Consider the following 20,987-nt stretch of genomic DNA (forward strand, 5'->3'; position numbering starts at 1 on the left):
ATAAATCATACGTAGGGCAGTGATTAACGGGTTTGCTGTTTATTACGTTTTGTTGTATATGTTTCAATGGCCAAACAGAATCCCAGACCACAGAAAATTGACTAGGGTCCGTTTCTTATGGTATAATTTACAAATAGCCTATTAAACATCGCTGATGATATGTCCTGTATGTACAACACAGTCTTGTTGATCGGCGCTCGTTTACATGGCGCTTAAGAATCATTTCCTCTAATGTGTTCAAGAAACCCCCTGTCCGACACTGCTGCTATGTCCAATGTGGTGCGGAATCCCTGTATCCTGTCTCCATACAAATTATCTGACCCTGAAAATTACAGTTGTCCCTAAATAGTAGTGTTTGATATAATCGTATGTTCAGGGTTTGATGAACCATAGGTAGATACCGAGCAGTTTTTATTTTTTTAGGGAGCAGCATCTACTTGATCTATTTCCGTCTATAGATTTGGACCAATCACAATAAAAATGATCTTTGCCTTACTAGAATTAAATGGGCAAATTTTAGCATTTAGTATCTGGAGTGCAAATGTACAAATCAAACTATAGCAACCAAGCAGAAATCATTTCTTATCCAGATATCATAACTTACCTGAATCTTGAGCACTAGAGAAGTGGCACCATTAGACAAGACAGTGATGGGACATATGTATTCTAAAGGTTTGACTTGTTTCTTCCTTACCTTCAGCTGCACATTGTTTTCCATGTTGGTCTCCAACTGATCGAAATCCTACAGAACAAAAGCATTCATAACTTCCTTTGGAGTTCTTGCAGTCTTGTGGACACATCCCATATATCTCACACTCATTAATATCTGAAAATAAAAAGACGGCAACGTTTGTAAGGAGCAGGACCCATTTTCCATGTAGCGCTGCAACAGATGACAAAGAAAAAAAAGGCACCCATGGAAACTCAATAAAATACAATTCAAACTAAACATACACTATGAATTTAGGGTGGACATTAACTTTAAAGGGGTTTTCTGGGTTTTTAAAATTGATGACTTATCCTTAGGTCAATAGTCCATCAATATTAGATCGGCGGGGGTCCGACATTCGGCACCCCTGCCAATCAGCTGATTAAAGGGACCGCGGTGCTCATACGAATGCCGCAGCCTCTTCGTTGTTTACATGGATTTAATTGTCATTCGTACTTGCACACACGTTAAATTCGTAGCGGCTGTGCCAGATATTGCAGAACTGCTAAATCTGTTTCTTTCAACATGTTCCTTCATCATTCGCGAGCAAATCATCAGATTCATATTACCTTCACAGGAATTGCGATCAGTCTCGCTGGCTTTGTATCCTGGTCGGCATGAACAGATAAATCCTCCTTCAGCTAGGTTAGTGCAATTATGTTCACAGATATTTTCTCCACAATGTCGTCCAGAACCTCTGTCTTAAGAAATATTAACACAGATATTGAACATTTCAAGGGTAGGTCCACCTTTGCAATCATTTACTTTTATTGCTCCAGTGCATCTAAAAAATGAAGCAATTTTGCAATTATTTTTAACTAAAAATATCATACCGTTGTGTGTATACAGCTCTTATGCAGACCTATGTGTCCCTATGGTTACAAACTACAAAAAAAACCCTGTGTACTTTTATTCTGCTGTCATACTCCCTCCTAACCGTCTGCAGGATCTGATCGCAGGGTTTGTTTGTTGTCTGTAACCAAAGGGAAGCATAGGTCTAAATAGGAGCCGAAGACACAAAAATGTATGAGATTTTGAATTAAGACATTCAAAATGTCTTCATTATTTATTTTAGTTCTATTAGTTTGAGCGATGTGTTAAAATTGAGGAATAAAAACACTATAGTAAACAAAAACATAAAAAAAAAAAAAAATCTTTCTTTGTGTGACTTGTACTACTTTTTTGATGTGTACATTTACAATCCCCCCTTTTGCTTCTACTACTGCTTTGCCTTTATTCACACTAGTTCTGGCAGCTGTGTAGTCCAGGGCCAGGCATTATATTCATGAAACAGGCAGCTCAGGAAGAACAGGACTATGGGACCCTCCTAGATAGAAGAGTACTGTAGTGAATGTAAGGTTATGTTCACACTTGCATCGTGGTCTCCATTTATAATGGAAACCACAATGCGTTGCCGGATCTTCCTTACAGCGGATACCAAAGGCCCCTGGCGAAGTCCCATTGACTGACAATTTGTCGTGGTGTCTGACATTAAGGTGCAAAATAGCGCTCCAAGCAGCCCTTTTCTTCCCTTAAAATCTGACAGAACTGCTATTGACAAGTGGAATGGTAACACAAAGTTGTCAATTTATTTACACATTTCCAGGAGGAATAACAGAAGAATGCTGAATGCTACAATGCAGAGTTCTAAGAAAAGATTCTCCAGAATTGTTATTTAATGGGGAACGACACAAGATCTTATCACAATTACTGCTGATGATTAGACAGTCTGCTGTCACACAGTTATAATGGAGAAGATCACAGCTCAGCCTCCTCATCTCTTTGCTCATAATCTCTTATCTTATTTAGAAAAATATTGAGAGAAGTATAATCACACTCTTCCCAGCAAGCAGAGATACTAGCTCCAGCGGGTCATGTGATGCTGGCATCATGGGATTGACAGAATAGCACAGAGGAAGAGAAAGCAGGGTAAACTCTAAATCCAAGATGGTCTCTGATCAGAATCGGAGAGGAGGCCGGACTGCAGGGAAGTGAGTACAATATATGGAGGGTGCAGTGATGGACAATTAGTAGTTGTGGTTCTGCTGGAGGTCTTCTTTAAAATTGAAAATAATTTTAGGCTACAGAATGTTCACATCTGTGTCGAAGCCTACGTAGAAGACCACGATGGAACCCGATGAACCCCAAGTCGATGGGTCCCATCGGGCACTGGTGGTATCTGTCGTACGACAAATATGGCACTACGTCGTCGTTTCTGTTATAAAGGCTGGTGTGAACAGAGCCTAACAGAAACAAAATTGTGTAGGATTATAAATAAGATATAACAGAAATACTTACTACAACCAATTTCATCAGAACTATCCTCACAGTCGTCGTAATTATCACACACGTAGTGATGAGGAATGCAGTGAGAGTTGCTACACTTATATTCATCTTCTGTGCATGGTCTTGGGGTGGGAGTTCTACCTGTAAACACAAGACGATATTTCATGGTTATAATCTATCAGAAGTATTTTTTTACTGTGCGTTTTGATGTAATTGATAAGATAGTGGATTAGACTACATCTATCTTCCCTGAATGGCCACTTTATTAGAGACCCCTATGTAGTAGTGCTTTGGAGCACCTTTGGCCTTAAGAACCGCAGCAATTCATCGTGGTATAGATTACACTAGGTGTCAAAAATTTTCTGCAGGAATATTGGCCCATGCGGACAGCATCGTTTCTCGCAGTTGCAGCTAATTTGTCCTTCTGCGATATGGTAAACAGCTGCCATGTAGGACTGAACTTGGACGGCCACAATTTTTTAGGTAAACCCTACTGTTCAAACATCCATCTACAGGTATCAGAGGACCCAGGGTGTGCCAAGAAAACATTCCCCACATCATCGCACCTCTTCCACCAGCCCGAGCTGCTGACATCTGACAGGAAGGGTTTAGCGATTCAAGCTGCTTGCGCCAAATTCTGACCCTCCCGTCAGCGCGGGGTAACAGAAATCCGGATTCATCAGGTCGGGCGATGTTTTTCCACTGCTCAGTGATCCACTTTTTGCTCTCTTTTGTCCACTGGACTCTTGTCTTTCTGTTTCCCTTAAACAGCACTTGCACTCAAACTGGTCACCTGCTGTCATGGCCCATCTGTGCTAAGGAATGACGAGTTGTGCACCCGGGCACGTTAGTTGGAACACCAGCGTTGTATTCGGCTGCAATCTTCTTGACTGTTCACCGCCTGTTAATCAGAACGATTCTTGACATCCTCCTCTGAGCCCTTTAGTCGACAAGTTTTTGACAACCAAAGGATCATCCCCTTTCGGTGGATGTTCTTCATCGATCACACCATTCTCTGTATACTTTTGACATCGTTGCATGAGAAAACCCCACAAGATTGGCAGTTTACAAAATACTGACCCCGGCTAGTCTAGCACCGATAACCATGCCTCGTTCCAAGTCGCCCAGATCGCTCGATTTTCCAATTCTTATGTGGATTCACACTGAAACTGATCCACGGAAAACGTAATCACTAGAGATAGTTTCTGCTTCACCCCGAGGTCACGTGTCTAATTTCCATACAGGAAAGCTCCAATCATGAAAAGGAAGGTGTCTCTAATAAAGTGGTCATTCAGTGTATATACATATATATTACAAAAGTTGGACGTAGCCAAAAGGAGGACAACTGATGGTATTCCTTAGTTTCTTGCTCGCTTAATACTGATGTCCATGGCTCTGTACCTATTAAAGTAGATCTGTCAGATATTTGTGCTGCCCTGTAAGATGTCCGTCGTTTAGGAGAACTTATGCTTTATAGTTGCAATGCACATGCAGTAATTCAGGACTTGAGTCCAATGATATGCTATAAAATGCCAGTCTTAGTCCATTTCCCCCATAGTTTAGTGTAATTCGGGCAGCACCTGTCGCTATATGGTTCTGCCCGCAGCTAGGGTAGCATAAACCTGCTGTCAGGTTCCCTTTAAATCACGACATGTCTGGCTGTTAAACTGTCAGCAGAAACTTACATTGTTCTTCAGTCTCATCGCTTCCATCGCCACAATCGTCCACGCTGTTGCATACCTCATGTCTGTAGATGCAGCGGTTGTTACCACATCGGACTCGGAAGGGAGGCTCACAGGGGATGTCCACTGCGAAAAAGAAACAAGGCTTAGAACTCCGATGAAAATGACTGAGTACCCCAGAGATGTCACTACACATGGAACCAAACTTACAGCAAAGGTTTAGGTCTTCATCAGAATTATCTCCACAGTCATCGTCACCATCACACTTCCAGTATGGCAGGATACAGATATGGTTCTTACACTCAAACATGGATGGGGGGCAGTATGTTCCATTCGGATAGCGAGTTGCTAAGGATGACAGATATAAATACAGTAAACATCTTAAACTTGAATTTCGTTATAAAGAAAGTTACTTTTATTGCAACTGCATTATTCTACATCATACACAAGTTATAATCATTGTTAAGACTATTGGGGGAGATTTATTAAAAAGTGGTGCACGAGTATCTCTCCCCCTAGAGTGTGCGCCAAATTTATCAACAAGGCGCACACTAAAAGTAAACGTTGCCGAATTTCTACAACGGAATTCTGTGCGGAAATTCCTCAGCATTTATAGTAGCAGCAAAGTGGATGAGATTTAGAAAATCTCATGCCCACGTTGCGGGAAAAAATGCAGCGTAAGTGTTAATAAATTGACCTGCGGTGCGGAATTTAATTTCAATGCATGTCAATTTATGCTGCGTTTTTGTTGATTTTCCGTTGCGGGTTTTCCCCATTTAATTCAATGGGGATGCAAAACTTGCAACAGAAAGCCAAGTGTTGCGACTTTTGCGGCATATTTGCAGCGATTACGCTGCAATAATCACAACGGGAAAAAAAATAATCATAATTACCCTGCAGGCCCTCCTCCTTCCTGCAGTCCAGCCCCCTGGGATGGCGTTTCATCCCATGTGACCGCTGAAGCCAATCACAGGCTGCAGCGTCACATGGCCTGAATCGTAGGAGGTCGGACTACACGCAGAGAATAGGGAGGGGGTTTAGGCCCCATGCACACGAACGTAAAAACGTAATTACGCCTGAAAACACGGCTCCAATACGTCGGCAAACATCTGACCATTAATTTCAAAGGGTTTGCCGATGTACTGTGCCGACGACCTGTAATTTTACGCGTCTCTGTCAAAATAACAGCGTCGTCAAAGAAGTGCAGGACACTTCTTGGGACGTAATTGGAGCCGTTTTTCATTGAATCCAATGAAGAACAGCTCTAAATTACGTCCGTAATGGACGCTCCGCAAAACGTGAGTACGAGCAATTACGTCTGAAATTCAGGAGCGGTTTTCTCCTGAAAACAGCTCTGTAATTTCAGATGTAAATGCAGTTATCGTGTGCACATAACCTATGGGTATGTACACACACAGTGACCAAAAGTGTTTGAAAATACGGAGCTGTTTTCAAGTGAAAACTGCTCCTGATTTACAGACGTTTTTGTAGCAACTCACGTTTTTCGCTGCGTATTTTACGGCCGTTTTTGGAGCTGTTTTTCAATGTAGTCAATGAAAACCGGCTCCAAAAACGTCCCAAGAAGTGACATGCACTTCTTTTTTGCGGGTGTCTTTTTACGCACCATATTTTGATAGCGACGCGTAAAATTAAGCCTCGTGGGAACAGAACATCGTAAATCCCATTGCAAGCAATGGGCAGATGTTTGTAGGCGTAATGGAGCCGTTTTTTCAGGCGTAATTTGAGGCATAAAACGCCCGAATTACGTCTGAAAACACTGCGTGTGAACGTACCCTCAGGTTATGGCCACACGGTGCGGCCATGTTGCGTTTTTAAACCGCAGCAAGTCATTTTTCAATAGAAGTCAATGGTGAAATATTTGTTATGGACAGACGACTGCTATTATATTACGATGTGGTTTTTGTGCAGTTAACTGCATCTTCATAATGTCCGACCGCATGCAGTTATTGACCGCGCTGCCAAAGTTGTTGCTGAACTGCTTGCGTTTTTACTAACATTTCTGCAATGCCTTGTAATGACTTATATACGGGAAGCACCTAACAAATTTCAACACGGGTCCATAAATTATTTTGTTTAAAAACGCAAAAGAACTGCAGTATTACAGAGACAAAAAACGCATGCGGTTTTCAAACGCAACAAAACCGTGTCAACGACGCACCGTGTGGCCTTACCCTAAACAATGTAATAAATATAAAGGAACCTTTCCTTGTTCCTCTTTTGCCCAGTTCCAATTTTGGGTCAAATAATGCCTCAAAAACCTGACCTTCCGCAATGGATATGGGAATAATTAGTTGTATTTGAGAAGCATGAATAATAAGCAGCAGGAGTTGTCATACAACCAATTAACTTTTAATGTATTCATTCATGTAATTTATGCAGTGAGCGCACAGTCCTCCCTGCACGCTGGCGATAGAACATTTCTTACAAACTTAATTAATTGGGTTGAAACATTTCTCACTTTAATTAATTTCTAATTATGCGCAATTTTCATTTTTTTACTGCATGCCTCCTGGTAAAATGGAATTATAATTTTTATTTTATTACCCTGTTAATTATAGCTGGCAAAAATGGATATCTCTATCAGTAATCCCCCAAGTCCTTTTTATACACCTGGGACAAACGTAGCAAACAGCCTTCCATTTGCTCACTCCACAGGGCTCCTTTATGATTTGTCCAGGATGCATTGAGACCTCCTGAACATACATCTGGTTACAAAATTGCTCTTTTCTGTAGGAATCTTTACAGCTGGAGATTTTTACTCTCCGACCCCGGCAAACAGCTGATTTTGCAGATGGAATTTGAAGTTGCCTGCTCATTTACCATGCGGCGGCCACTACTGGGGAAATGTAGTATTGCATGTGTCCATTCAAACGAATATCCATTCATTTGAGGTTTTTCTCTTAGGCCGGATTCACACGAGCGTGTGTGTTTTGCGCGCGCAAAAAAACACGGGGTTTTGCGTGCGCAAAAGGTCCATAAAAGCTCCATGTGTCAGCAGCGTATGATGCGTGGCTGCGTGATTTTCGCGCAGCCGCCATCATTATGACACTGTTTTTATGTTTGTAAACAGAAAAGCACGTGGTGCTTTTCTGTTTTCATTCATAGTTTTGACTACTGTAGTGCGCATCACGCGCGGCACACGGAAGTGCTTCTGTGTGCCGTGCGCGGTTTTCCCGCACCCATTGACTTCAATGGGTGTTTGATGCGAGAAAAGCGGCCAAATATAGGACATGTCGTGAGTTTTACGCAGCGGACATACGCTGCGAGAAAATCACTGACAATCTGAACGGCCCCATTGACTAACATAAGTCCGTGCGACGCGCGTGAAAATCACGCGCATAGCACGGACGTATTATACGTTCGTCTGAATAAGCCCTCAGGGTATGCCCAGACGTGGCGGAGTTCTGCATACGCTGTCCGCATCAATGCCTAAAATGGGCATTAAATTGATGCGGACTAGCCGTTGCGTATTGAGGTGAAAGTACTTCCCTTCTCTCTATCAGTGCAGGATAGAGAGAAGGGACAGTCCTTTCCCTAGTAAAAGTAAAAGAAATTCATACTTACCCGGCCGTTGTCTTGGTGACGCGTCCCTCTTTCGCCATCCAGCCGACCTCCCTGGATGACGCGGCAGTCCATGTGACCACTGCAGCCTGTGATTGGCCTGTGATTGGCTGTAGCCGTCACTTGGACTGAAACGTCATCACTGGAGGCCGGACTGGAGGAAGAAGCAGGGAGTTCTCGGTAAGTATGAACTTCTATTTATTTTACAGGTTGATGTATATTGTGATCGGAAGTCACTGTCCAGGGTGCTGAAACAGTTACTGCCGATCGCTTAACTCTTTCAGCACCCTGGACAGTGACTATTTACTGACGTCGCCTAGCAACGCTCCTGTAATTACGGGTGCACACACCTAGTCACCCATAATTACGAGAGCCCCATTGACTTCCTCAGTCTGGCTGTAGACCTAGAAATACATAGGTCCAGCCAGAATGAAGAACTATCATGTTCGTAAAACCAATACGCTCCGCAGCACACATAACATCTGCGGACTTCATTGCGGAATTCTGACTCTCCGTTGAAGTCAATGGAGAAATTCCGCAATGAGTCCGCAACAAGTTCGCTACACGTCCGCAACAACCAGTGTATGCTGCGGACACCAAATTCCGCACCGCAGCCTATGCTCCGCAGCCGAATTGTCCGCAACGTGTAAGCGAACCCAACTAAAAAGCTGTGGAAAGCAATGGAGAAACGTGTACGCTTCGGATTTCCGCTGCGGACTGTCCGCAGCGGAATTCCAGAGCAATTCCGCCACGTCTGGTCATGCCCTTATAGTGGTTCTCCGCCCTGGCTCAAAAAATACATTCTCAAGCAGAGGACCTCCCTCTTTGATTTCCATATGCCCTAGTAATGCATATAGATAAAGGTTGTCGTAATGGAACAACCCCTTTAAGTAAAAATGCTTGATATCCCACAAAATGATCCCAAAATTATTTTTGTATACTGCAGTAAAATTTAAAAAGATGTGTTTCAAAGGATTATTGATACTTACGGCAAGTTATTTCATCTGAGAAGTCTAGGCAGTCGGCTGTTCCATCGCATCTAAATCGCTCAGAAACACAATGTCCGCTGTTACACTGGAAATACCCAGGATGGCAAGTTCTCATATCTAAAACAGACCAAAAAGTCAGTGCTACAGTAGGTAAAAAAAAGCTCTCTCTTATCGTCCAAATATACTAATGGTAGCCAAGTCACCCCAGACTGACATTTCAGGATGAAATACATTAGATCTGAAACTGTCTTCTCATATAAGTATAGTAGTAATAAAACTTTATGGGGTTTTGCCACTTTTGAACAACATTTTACAGTTTATTTTTAACACATGAATAATTTTGTAAATACATTGCATTGGGCTATGTTCACATCTGCGTCAGGGCTCCATTCCGTATGAGCTTTCCATCGGAACCGAGCCCTGACCGGCACAAACGGAAACCATAGATTTCCGTTTCCATCACCATTGGTTTCAATGGTGACAGATCTGGTGCAAATGTTTTCCGTTTGCCGCTGTCGTTTTGACGTAATGAATACCGTAGTTGACTACGGTATTTGACTACGGCAAGTAAATGTTCTTTTTGGCCAACGATGTATGCACCAAGAAAATAGGCGCATGAAATGTCAGACCTAGGCGCAAAGACAATTATAAATCTGCCCGTATGTCTGTCTGTACAGACATTGAGCCAGCAAGGATTATTGGAAGAATTCAGCTGTGAAGCCTAGAGAATTGTGAATGCAGCTGTAACACAGGCTGTAACTATCAGTACAATATGCAATGTATTTACTCAACTTTTATGCAGATTTTTTATTTTATATCTAAATTGTGAAATGGTGCTTTTTTTTTTGCTTTTTTTTAACTAGACAGCAGGATATAGTGTTAGCAAAAATAACAATGAAACAAATGGAGAGAGGCCCCTGTTCATATAACATTACATTCACAAGTATCAACTTAGAATCGCAGCCTGTGCTATTTACACACCGCAATCTCTCTCATCTGAGTTATCTTCACAGTCGTTGTCATGATCGCAAAGCCAGCGGCTGGGAATACAGTGAAGATTATCACATCGGAATTCACTTTCTGTGCACTCCCGGGGGCCTGCAATAAGAATTTTAAAGATATGTAGACACATGTACTGACAAGTGACACATGTACTGCCACATGTACTGAAACATGTACTGACACATGTACTGACACATCTACTGACACATGTACTGACACATCTACTGACACATGTACTGACACATATACTGACACATGTATTGCCAAGTGACACATGTACTGCCACATGTACTGACACATGTACTGACAAGTGACACATGTACTGACACATGTACTGACACATGTACTGACACATGTACTGCCAAGTGACACATGTACTGCCACATGTACTGCCACATGTACTGCCACATGTACTGACACATGTACTGACAAGTGACACATGTACTGACACATGTACTGACACATGTACTGACACATGTACTGCCAAGTGACACATGTACTGCCACATGTACTGCCACATGTACTGCCACATGTACTGACACATGTACTGACAAGTGACACATGTACTGACACATGTACTGCCACATGTACTGACACATGTACTGACACATGTACTGACACATGTTCTGACACATCTACTGACACATGTACTGACAAGTGACACATGTACTGCCACATGTACTGCCACATGTACTGCCACATGTACTGCCACATGTTCTGACACATGTACTGACACATCTACTGACACATGTACTGACAAGTGCCACATGTACTGCCACATGTACTGCCACATGTACTGCCACATGTTCTGACACATGTACTGACACATGTACTGACACATGTACTGACACATGTACTGACACATGTACTGACACATGTACTGACACATGTACTGACACATGTACTGCCACATGTACTGACACATGTTCAGCATTGTCAGTGTTTGTAACTCAACGTACAGATGAATTAATGGCGGAATTAATGAATGAAATCTATAATACTGTATTATCTTAAAGTTAACCGCAATACTTTACTTTTCACCATGTCACTCCACATTCTGAAAATCCACAGTAAAATGCATATGATGGAGTTTTCAAAACCCCATCCACAAGCAGCAGAAAAAAATCAGCATGGATTTGCAACATTCCCATTATGTTGCAGAAATGTCACAATTTTTTACTGCAGATTTCACACTTTGCAATGCAAACTCGGCCACATCTGAACCCACCCTTATAAGAGATTCCAGGACACAAGAAATAGAAGCAGTTGTTTGTCAGTGTCTGCACACTGAAGATTGGTAGTCACCAGTGATTATCTTTCTTATTAGTGTATAATGACCCACGGTAGTTTTATGGTCTTTTTTGTCGCAATTTGTGCAAAATCACATTTAAAAATGCATAGGTTTTGCCAAACTGCAACAAAAATAGTGCTGCTTTGTGGCACTGTGGCAAAAAAACACTACAAAACCGTATCTCGATAATACACCCTAAGGCCTGATTCACACAAGCGCATTTTACGTCCATTCAAAGGACGTTAAAACAACGGCCGTCACACGGACCTATGAGTACAGTCACTTATTTGCCTTTTTATTTATCCAGCATAAAAATTTACAATGTAAGCCCATGGGAAAAATATTTTTCTCATCGGACATTATACAGTTTTCCGCAGCATATTTTTATGCTGTGGAAATACAAGGCAAATACACAATGTGTGACTGCACCCTAAGGGCTCATTCAGACGAACGTGAATAACGTCTGTGTGCTGCGCAGGAAAATCACACACAAAAAATAAAACATGTACAAAATCCAGTATTCCAGTATGGGAGGATCACTGGGTAAACAAAGCCAAAATGTATTCTAACCAACAGGACGGGCAGCCATTGTGTGTGCTGCAATATTTCTATAAAGTATTATCTTTATTCACTGGCAGCCTATAAAAACTAGGGTCCAAATAAGTTCACGTACATTACATTTATATTATTATTGGTTCATGAACAAAGAAAACCTGACTCTGCTATTTGGATATGCCAAAAGCTGAGCTACTAAAAACCAGCAACTTACTGCAATGGCGCTCATCAGATCCATCCCCGCAGTCATCGTCTCCATCGCATTTCCAACGTAAAGGAATACAGCGATGATTTTCACAGCGAAAGTCCCCAAGTGGATCACATGTTCTTTGTTCTGCAAATTCCAATCATTCACAGGTAGGATTTGCTGGTTCAGTGACCGTAATGATTATACAAGTATTTTGTTAAGCTCTAAATGGTATAATAATCGTTGGCATACAGCCCCGGAGAGCAAATACTGGCTAATTACTCTGTGAAGGGAACCACTGAGTTTGCTTTATGAGGTGTATCCCAATAACAATGAAGTACATGCTGACAAAATAATTCATCTTATTGAATTTGATCATAATCCAGACAGTGAAGGCTGGTGGAACCGAGAGCACTTTATACAAAGGAGCTCATAATCTAGTTTCCTTACAAACACTAGGGCTAATTTCATACCATATGGGAGGAAACCCACAAAAATACGGAGCGAAAATACAAACTCCATGCAGATCCTGCCCTCGGTCCCCCGTGCTGAACATTAAACCATAATGCTTTTTATTTTCAGGGCTGGACCAATCCCAAATACCAGGTAACAAACTTCCAAAAAAATTTGCTCCTGGGGCCTAACTTTTTGGGTTGTTCGCTCTTAAAATTTATAGAACTTTTTGTCGGATTACTAAAAAATTAGATTGACTCTAACTGGCTACTAAAGTGTACAATAATGTGTGCACCCATGATCATTTGTATGATATTGATCTAGAAACTCTGTGTCCACTATATGTATGACTAAAGCTGCCCAAAGGTATCGGATAACTAATGGCTAAAAGTTGTACATTCAACATCCCTCATGTCTATGGAGGAGGTAGGGTTGAGTGGTATCACACAATTTCATGATTTTCATAGCCAGGAAGAACAAAGGAGGATCAGCCACAAAAATATAACATGGTTGATCCTTTTCTGAACTGGCAATGCAGGACTGCCAGGTTATGCATAAGCTCATGCACTTTATATCTTTATATGTACTGAACGTAATGATATACCAACATAAAATCAGAATTGTAGCTTTCTAGTTTGAGAACCTAAACATCTGACTCTTTCCATTGTACATGTTATTAAAATTCTGCTGCATTATGGGGCTATGGGGCAGAAGAATTAAATGAACACTTCAGGAAGAGCTGATACACTATGTTTATGCCTAGCACAGGTCCCTAGGGGGTGGTGCATGACTCCGGGATTCCCATGTTGGTATTCTTTGAATCCCTGAGCTATGTACCGGACCCCCAGACCCTGTATTAGACATAGCTCACTGGGTCAGCTTTGCCTAGCAATCTACAAGGAACCATTGCACTGAATTGTCGCACCAATAAAGTGCAGGCAAATTGCCTATTTTTGTAGTATCATGAATTACTTATTAGTGCAGACAGTAGCAATGGACGGACTAGATCTAAAGATCCTTAGCTTTACAAGCCTCAACTGCTAATTCCTAAATCACAATGACTCACATATATTACTATAGGCCAGGTTTATTTGTCTTTATGTACTTTAATATAGGACAAAAATCTTACTTACCACAGTTTTCTTCATCAGAGTTATCTCTACAGTCATCATATCCATTGCACACAGCCCATAGTGGGATGCACCGATAGTTTGTCTTGCAGTCAAAGTCAGTGTGATTGTCACAGCGATAAGCAGGACCCACTGAAAGCAAATTTTTAGAAAACACAGTAAATGCCATCTTATATTCTATACTTATGTCTTCTATTTTGCATTTCTGTTTTAAATAAAATAGTTTGCAAATAATAAAGTTGTGAAAAATGTTTTGTGGAAAGATAAAGACTGATTTATGTATTGCTTCATTTTTTTTTTTTAATCGGTTTTCTCAGACATGCCAGCATGTATAGCTGCACATTTAGAGCTCAGTGGGTGTTCCCTGTGCAGCATACTTTATCTTCTCTTTATCTGCTCTTTTTATCAATATGCCTGTGCCTCCTGTTTTTTATGCTAAAAATTATACTTTTAGTGCAGCTGAATGAAAGCATGTAAGGGGACTTTAAGATTTACATTTAGTTTACAGATATGGAAATCCAGTGTTTTATACAACGCTACACAGCTACAAGTCACACGCATGGCCAGTCTTAGGGCTGAGCGGTCGCAAAGGGTGCAACACTTGTCACTATTGAAATAGAAGTCACTGGCCTTGATGACCTGGGCTACTGAAACGTGTACCCCAGGTCCCACACTTGGTGCCCAAACCTATGAGAAGGTGGCTGCACTGGATCCAGCTACATTGTCTATATATTTGTTGGGCAACTGCCTGGAGGTGTCACCTGAGCACCTTATGGAAATCTTGTTTGAGTACCAAATTGTATTGTTACTTATATACTGCATAATAGTGTTATTTGGGCACTAAATGGTATACCATAACAGGGGGTATCAATAGAAGGTACCACATAGGGCACCATTAAAGGCGCCGGTCAGACAATGAGACTTTTAAATGGTTTTAATTACACAACTTTTTCCATTCATTTTTATGAGTCTTAATCCAATAGAGAATATAAATGTGGAGACATTAGTGTAACATGACATAATAGTGCTGTATAGCATAGGCTTTATACCCACTGCCAATAACTGATATGACCACAATCAATTTGTCCAGATCCTAATTATTTTAAAATTATATCTGAATCGTCTTACAACTGTCTTAAAATTATGTGGGAACAGTAAATAAAGTCAACCTCATGTATAATTGCTATGTTATTATGAACTTGGAATAATTCTTACTGCACTCCTGAATGGGCTCATCTGAATGGTCCCCACAATCATTGTCCACATCACATTTCCAGCTCTGAGGGATACAGCGTCCATTGTTGCATTTAAATTGCCCTGGATTACAGGTTCTTGTGGCGCAATGGGTACTGTCTTCATCTGAGTTGTCACCGCAGTCATCCTCTGTGTCACACTGCCATGCCTCGGGGATACAACGCTTGTTAGCACACTGCCACTGGTGGTCGTCACACTGATGAGTGGCTGTATGAAATAAAAGTCAAGTATCAAGAATTCTCAATAAAGTGGAGGATAAGCATAAAAGATATTTATAATAGCATATAGATATAATTACTACCCCATTCTCTAGTTGTGATCTGATTGATAAGACAAGTGGCAATCATGTGGATCTATTCAATAGTCCCATGCACATATATTGCATATCACACATCATACCAAATAATGGCCCGATCATGTTCCTATCTTACCACAAAGAACTGGATCTTCATCGGAGTTGTCTGAACAGTCTGGAAAAGTGTTACACAAGAAGTGAGAACTTGTGCAGTTTCCATCATTGCACTGGAACTGTCCCACGCGGCAGTACCTATGAGGACAGGTAGGTGGCTCATCTGAGCCATCCCTGCAGTCTCGCTGGCCATCGCATTTCCACCATATAGGGATACATCTATAGTGTGGCGACAAAAAAATGACCAGGTTATACACAAAAAAACATATACCAGATGTAATGACGGGGGGTAGGGAAACGGACAAGTGAGCCCTAATCTACCCACCACTCTGTCCCTGCCTACTTGCAACGACCCGCCCTAGGCGACGGGGTACAACTGGGCGGCGGTCCCTACGCTCAGTAAGTGCACGAGACAAACAGACAAGGGAACACAAAGCTAAGGGAAATGGGGCAGTTGCCCACGGCAACACCGTGAGCAACAAGAGTGGTGAACGAGCCGAGTCAAACCAGGAGTGCACGAGGTACCAAACGCATGGAGCAGGAGAGTAGTCAGTAAGCCAGGGTCAGTATGGAGCAGGATCAAATAGTCAGAAGCTGTAGCTGGGCCAGGAAACCACACAAGAAGAATCACAAGCAAAGGAGGAACAGGAAAGGCAGGTATAAATAGACAGAGGGCGGGAGCTAGCTCCATCTGGCCAGGCTGCGATAGGCTCTCCCACTCCTAAGCCTGCCATCCTGAGTGGTGGAAGATGGAGTCAGTCTCAGAGACATAGACTCAGGTGCAGACTCATTACCTATGGGCGTATCCACAGAAGTTGTGCCTGGCAGATCCTTTACACCAGAGTCACAGCTCTGGGCCTTGCCAGATTGACTTTATTTCAGATTCAGGCCGTGTCTATAAGTAAGTATCTTAAAAAGGTGCGCTTACCTTTCACTGTCAGCACATAAAAACTGGGTACTGGAGCACGATGGAAGGCAGCGAATGACGTGTCCGAACTGCATGGCCAAGAAATTGTCTGGACATTCACAAGTGTATCCTTGGCCTCCTTCTTTAATGAGACACAAGTGGGAACAGCCTCCGTTGTTTCTGCCACACGGATTGTTCACTAGAAAAATTGAGGCAATATAGGACTACTTTAAAATGTAAGTTAAACCACTAATAATTTTATCTTAAAGAGCTGTAATGGCTAAAATAAAAGATCCCACATGATTTGTCACCAGAGGCGCGACAAGCTCTATCGGTGGGCAACAATTTTTAGAATGTGCCTCCCACACCTATACCCTAATGTTCAGAATGATAGCTGTGAAATGTGCAGTCATTTATCCTTCAGCTACAAGACGCTATTCACCCAGTAACATGCATGTTATATATGTGCGTGTAACATACATACATGTATGTACAGTTGTGTCCCCTCGTATTTATGTATAATAATATATGTTCATAGGATTGCGTGCCGCTGTAGAGCCTCCGTCACATGGCTATGCCGTGTTCGTGAGGCCTAAAAAAAACAATCAAACTAAAGGGAGTGAACCCAAAGTTGAAATAAAGGGGAAGGCACAATAACCATAGAAGGCTGCTGGTACAAAGAGGCCCCTGCGCTCCAATGGGTAGCCCCAAATAACTGCACGTCTGCCTAAACCGAACACTTTACAGCAAAGTACCCTGTACCACCATGACAAGTAAATTCCTAAAGACTATGAAGACCATGGACATAGTCAGTATTAATGGTAAAACTATTAATCTCAAGTGTCCTGACCCGTCTTCCCCCAAATGATGAAGTAGATTAAGTCCTTATGTATATGGTCGTATTATGGATCTGTGCTGTATAGAGTCCTTCATGTGCCTCCAATTCTGGGAATCTGAGATAAACTGCTTTGTGCTCGATGATATGCCATAATACAGAGGTATTTTCTCCAAGTAGGATTTCTTATAGGGCACATACAGTACCTCATGCGGGCACAACACGGCGGCATGCAGAGTGTTTGCAGATCCATAATATGGACCCATATCAACACCCTTCATGTGTGCCTGAGCCCTAACAGTCCCAGGAAAAAATAAAAATGCTAAATTTAATTTAAATAATCTGTTGAATTGTGATTAGAACTCATTACAATGAAAACAGGTAGAGTCAATAATATAATAGTTGTATTCGGAACATGTTAGTCTTACAGCATCCATTATACATGATCTTACTGTTAGTTTTTGAGTGGTTTTTATATTCCAAAGAGGAAAGTTAAGTAAACTATAAAAACTACAACTAATGATGTAATTACCCCCAATGCATTAGTACCAGTACTTACCTATAGGCTGTCTGTAAGGATGATACACATGAATATCAAATGGCCTGTGTGTGGTATTGGCCAACATGGTTCTCCCAGACCCATTGTATTTATTTCCCTTCTCTACCGTTCTAGTGTTCCAGTCAGTCCAATATAACGTATCTTCAAATATAGTGATAGCAAAAGGATGAGGGAGATTGCCGTCATATACAGAGTGCCGGTGTCTACCATCCAAGTCCGAATATCTATAGGGACAATGCAAAAGGAAAACGACAAATGTCTTAAACAAAAACAGAACTGCATATTCAGGCTGCCAAGTGGGATGGGACTAAACAAAAAGCAATGAGAATTTATTAAGTACTTTACGCCAGATTTCTGGTGTAGAAAAGTCGCAATTTGCAGAAACATGTTGTGACTTTTGCATTTTACGCTGCCTCTGCCAGGGGCATAAACCTGGCATAAATTATAATGGAAATTTAGGCCAGCTCGTAACTGCCGAAGATTTCCCTATCAGGTGAACAGATGGCCAGAGCTAGGCCTAATTTAATAAAAGGCATGCGCCTCTACATAAATTAGGCAAACCTTACTCTTTACATTAAGATAATCTATAACTTAATAAATCTCCACCAAAGTTTTACACGCAAATCAATAGTCCTTTTTTTGGAAAGACAATTTCTGGCCTCAAAAATGGTCCAGTTGTGGCCTCAAGTGTGGGACAAGAGGTTTTAGAATGTGCTCCACCATCTTCCGTCCCTTTCCAGCATAATAGTTGTTGTATGGAAAATTATTTCATTTATCACTGTTGACCCCCTTCCCCACACACTTCCTATTACCCTCCACCCCCATATTCTCGATACATGTTTAACTCTTAACGTATGGCTGGCTGGTCACCATGCAATATATCTTTAGCAGGGTCCAACAGCTCCTGCAGCTTATATACTGTGTATATATATTTCATACACATATACTGCAGCCCAACACTAACCTCAATCTGCACTATACCCTCACAATGCAATAAAGGGTAGCCTTTATTGTACCCTTGCATTGTGCTACCATCCCCTCAATGGTGATTTAGATGGCCACCTACATCTTGTACCAGCCCTGGTGGCTCTGCATAGTGAGAATTCATCAGCTACAATAAGTACTACCCTCTGCTATTTTAGCACACAACAACAACAACAACAACAACAACACGAATACAATATATTATTGTATTTTAAATAATATTTTACATGAAAAAGTTGTAGGTTCCCAAACTAGGGCGAGTTGATATATTGAAACTCCTCTGAAGTACAGTACAATCTGTCCTGACACTCTTAATGCCTGAAGCTAGTCATTCTCTTTTCTTTCTTTTTTTTTGTCTTTGTATTACTTGTCTGTCATTGCTAAGCTCAACTGTGATCATTTAAGTTCATACAAATTGAAAACGTATTATAATCTTTGTTCCACAAAGCTCTAATAAAATTGTTTTCACAGCATAAAAAAGTTTGAGGCTCTTCAACTGATGCCGTATGTATAGTGCCGGGAAAACTGAATAAATAGAAGAAAAAAATAATGAAAAGAATTGGATAGGATATACTTTCCTTTGGTGTTGTGTTTGCCGACAGAATGTGCAGCGCAATAAAAGAATAAACATATAGTAAGGGACCTAAAAAAATCGTCTTTAAAGGGGTTTTCCACAATCGGATAACTGATGACCTATCCACCGGCCATCAGTATATCATCACCGACACCTGGACCCGGCAGCGATCAGCTGATCTGGCTGCCTCCGGGCGCCGGATATTTTGAACGATATGCAGTAGTTGGAGCCGGAAGCAGATGGCTCCGACCACTGCATAGCACCCGTTCTGCAGAACTGCACTCTGCTCCTATTCACTTGAATAGGAGCAGAGCTGCCGTACTGCAGCTTGGCCACTATACCGTGACCGGAGCTTCCGGCAATATCATCTGGTGCCCAATATCGTCTGGTTGTGAATTATATTTTGACTTTAAACTGTCTACTGCCCTCTTATATATACTTTTGTTATATATACGATGTTATCAGATTAACGCAGTATTTCTCGGGAGACAGCAACATCAAGCGCTGTCCCCTAAAGGCTATGTCCACTTTCGCAGCTGAATTCCTTTTTGTTGTTACTTTAATGTATCTAAAGTGAAAAATGAAACAAGTTTGCAATAGGTCTTTATTAAAAATGTTCAATCGTTTTGTTTCTACATCTCTTATGCAGACCTATACATCTCCATGGTAACAGACAACAAACAAACTGTGTAGTCTGATCCTGCAGTCATACTCCCTTTAATCTGTCCCCCTACTGTCCACCACCAAAATTTGGTAGGTTAGCAAGAAGTAGGCGAGAGATAAAAAGGAGTATGACTGCAGGATTAGACTACTAAGAGTGTGTTGTCTGTTACCATAGTGACACATAGGTCTGCACAGGAACTGGAAATTTTTTATCTAGACCTATTTTTTATCTAGACCTATTACAAAGTTGCTTCATTTTAATTTTAGATACATTGGGACAATAAATAAAAATTGGTTGTGATGGTGGACAGAGCCTTTAACCGTCGGCTTTTAACCATTGTTCTAAAGGCCCTCAGGAAAGCAATTTTTTTCAGGGTTTTCCTAAGCAGGAAGGTTGGAAATTACTGCTCTAAAGAAAGAAGGAGTGATTAGTGTTAGTCAATATTTTGAATGAAAAAACAATATTGCTGTATCTCCTACTTATAAAATGCTGGTGAGTGTCATTGGGTGATTTCATATTATTGGGTAAATTATGTAAATGTGGCCAAACACCTTTAATAGCTGTCGGCCAGACAGCTGACAGCTATTCCGCCCAACGTACCCATACACACACCCCCTTGGTTTGGTCAAATGTGCACTTGTTCTCAATAAGGTGAGGGTAATTGGTCGCTGCCGAATTCAGCATCACTGATCTTTTTTTTCCCTAAGATCTGCAAAACCAACGTCGCCTGAACATCTAAAACATGTTAGATGGTTGGCTGGTCCCACCAAAATCATTGGGTAAGTCTAATTTATATGGCCTCCTTAAGGGCTTTGACCAAGAGCTGTCCATGTGTCCACTTTGACAGTGATTTAAAAACAGCTCAATGTCCTAGTCACTATTACAAAGAGTCATGCCATGTATATGTTTATGAACAGTTACCGAGTTGCTTTATT

At 41.4% G+C, this 20,987-nt stretch overlaps 1 protein-coding gene across 3 annotated transcripts in view; it reads right to left on the minus strand.

The window, feature by feature from the left end:
- Positions 1-20,987, minus strand: part of LRP2 (LDL receptor related protein 2) — a 178,666-nt gene that overhangs the window by 20,137 nt on the left and 137,542 nt on the right. For all 3 annotated transcript variants that reach the window (XM_075829407.1, XM_075829406.1, XM_075829405.1), the window contains 13 exons: positions 17,831-18,054; positions 16,458-16,635; positions 15,552-15,748; positions 15,082-15,327; positions 13,870-13,998; positions 12,311-12,430; positions 10,230-10,346; positions 9,249-9,365; positions 4,888-5,025; positions 4,681-4,803; positions 3,008-3,136; positions 1,279-1,410; positions 695-826 (listed from right to left, as the gene is read on the minus strand). In XM_075829407.1, the coding sequence (XP_075685522.1) occupies positions 695-826; positions 1,279-1,410; positions 3,008-3,136; positions 4,681-4,803; positions 4,888-5,025; positions 9,249-9,365; positions 10,230-10,346; positions 12,311-12,430; positions 13,870-13,998; positions 15,082-15,327; positions 15,552-15,748; positions 16,458-16,635; positions 17,831-18,054 (1,982 nt within the window). The remainder of the gene's footprint in view (positions 1-694; positions 827-1,278; positions 1,411-3,007; positions 3,137-4,680; positions 4,804-4,887; positions 5,026-9,248; positions 9,366-10,229; positions 10,347-12,310; positions 12,431-13,869; positions 13,999-15,081; positions 15,328-15,551; positions 15,749-16,457; positions 16,636-17,830; positions 18,055-20,987) is intronic.

This window comes from Rhinoderma darwinii, chromosome 6, assembly GCF_050947455.1.
Source record: "Rhinoderma darwinii isolate aRhiDar2 chromosome 6, aRhiDar2.hap1, whole genome shotgun sequence".
Classification (NCBI taxonomy): Eukaryota; Metazoa; Chordata; class Amphibia; order Anura; family Rhinodermatidae; genus Rhinoderma; species Rhinoderma darwinii.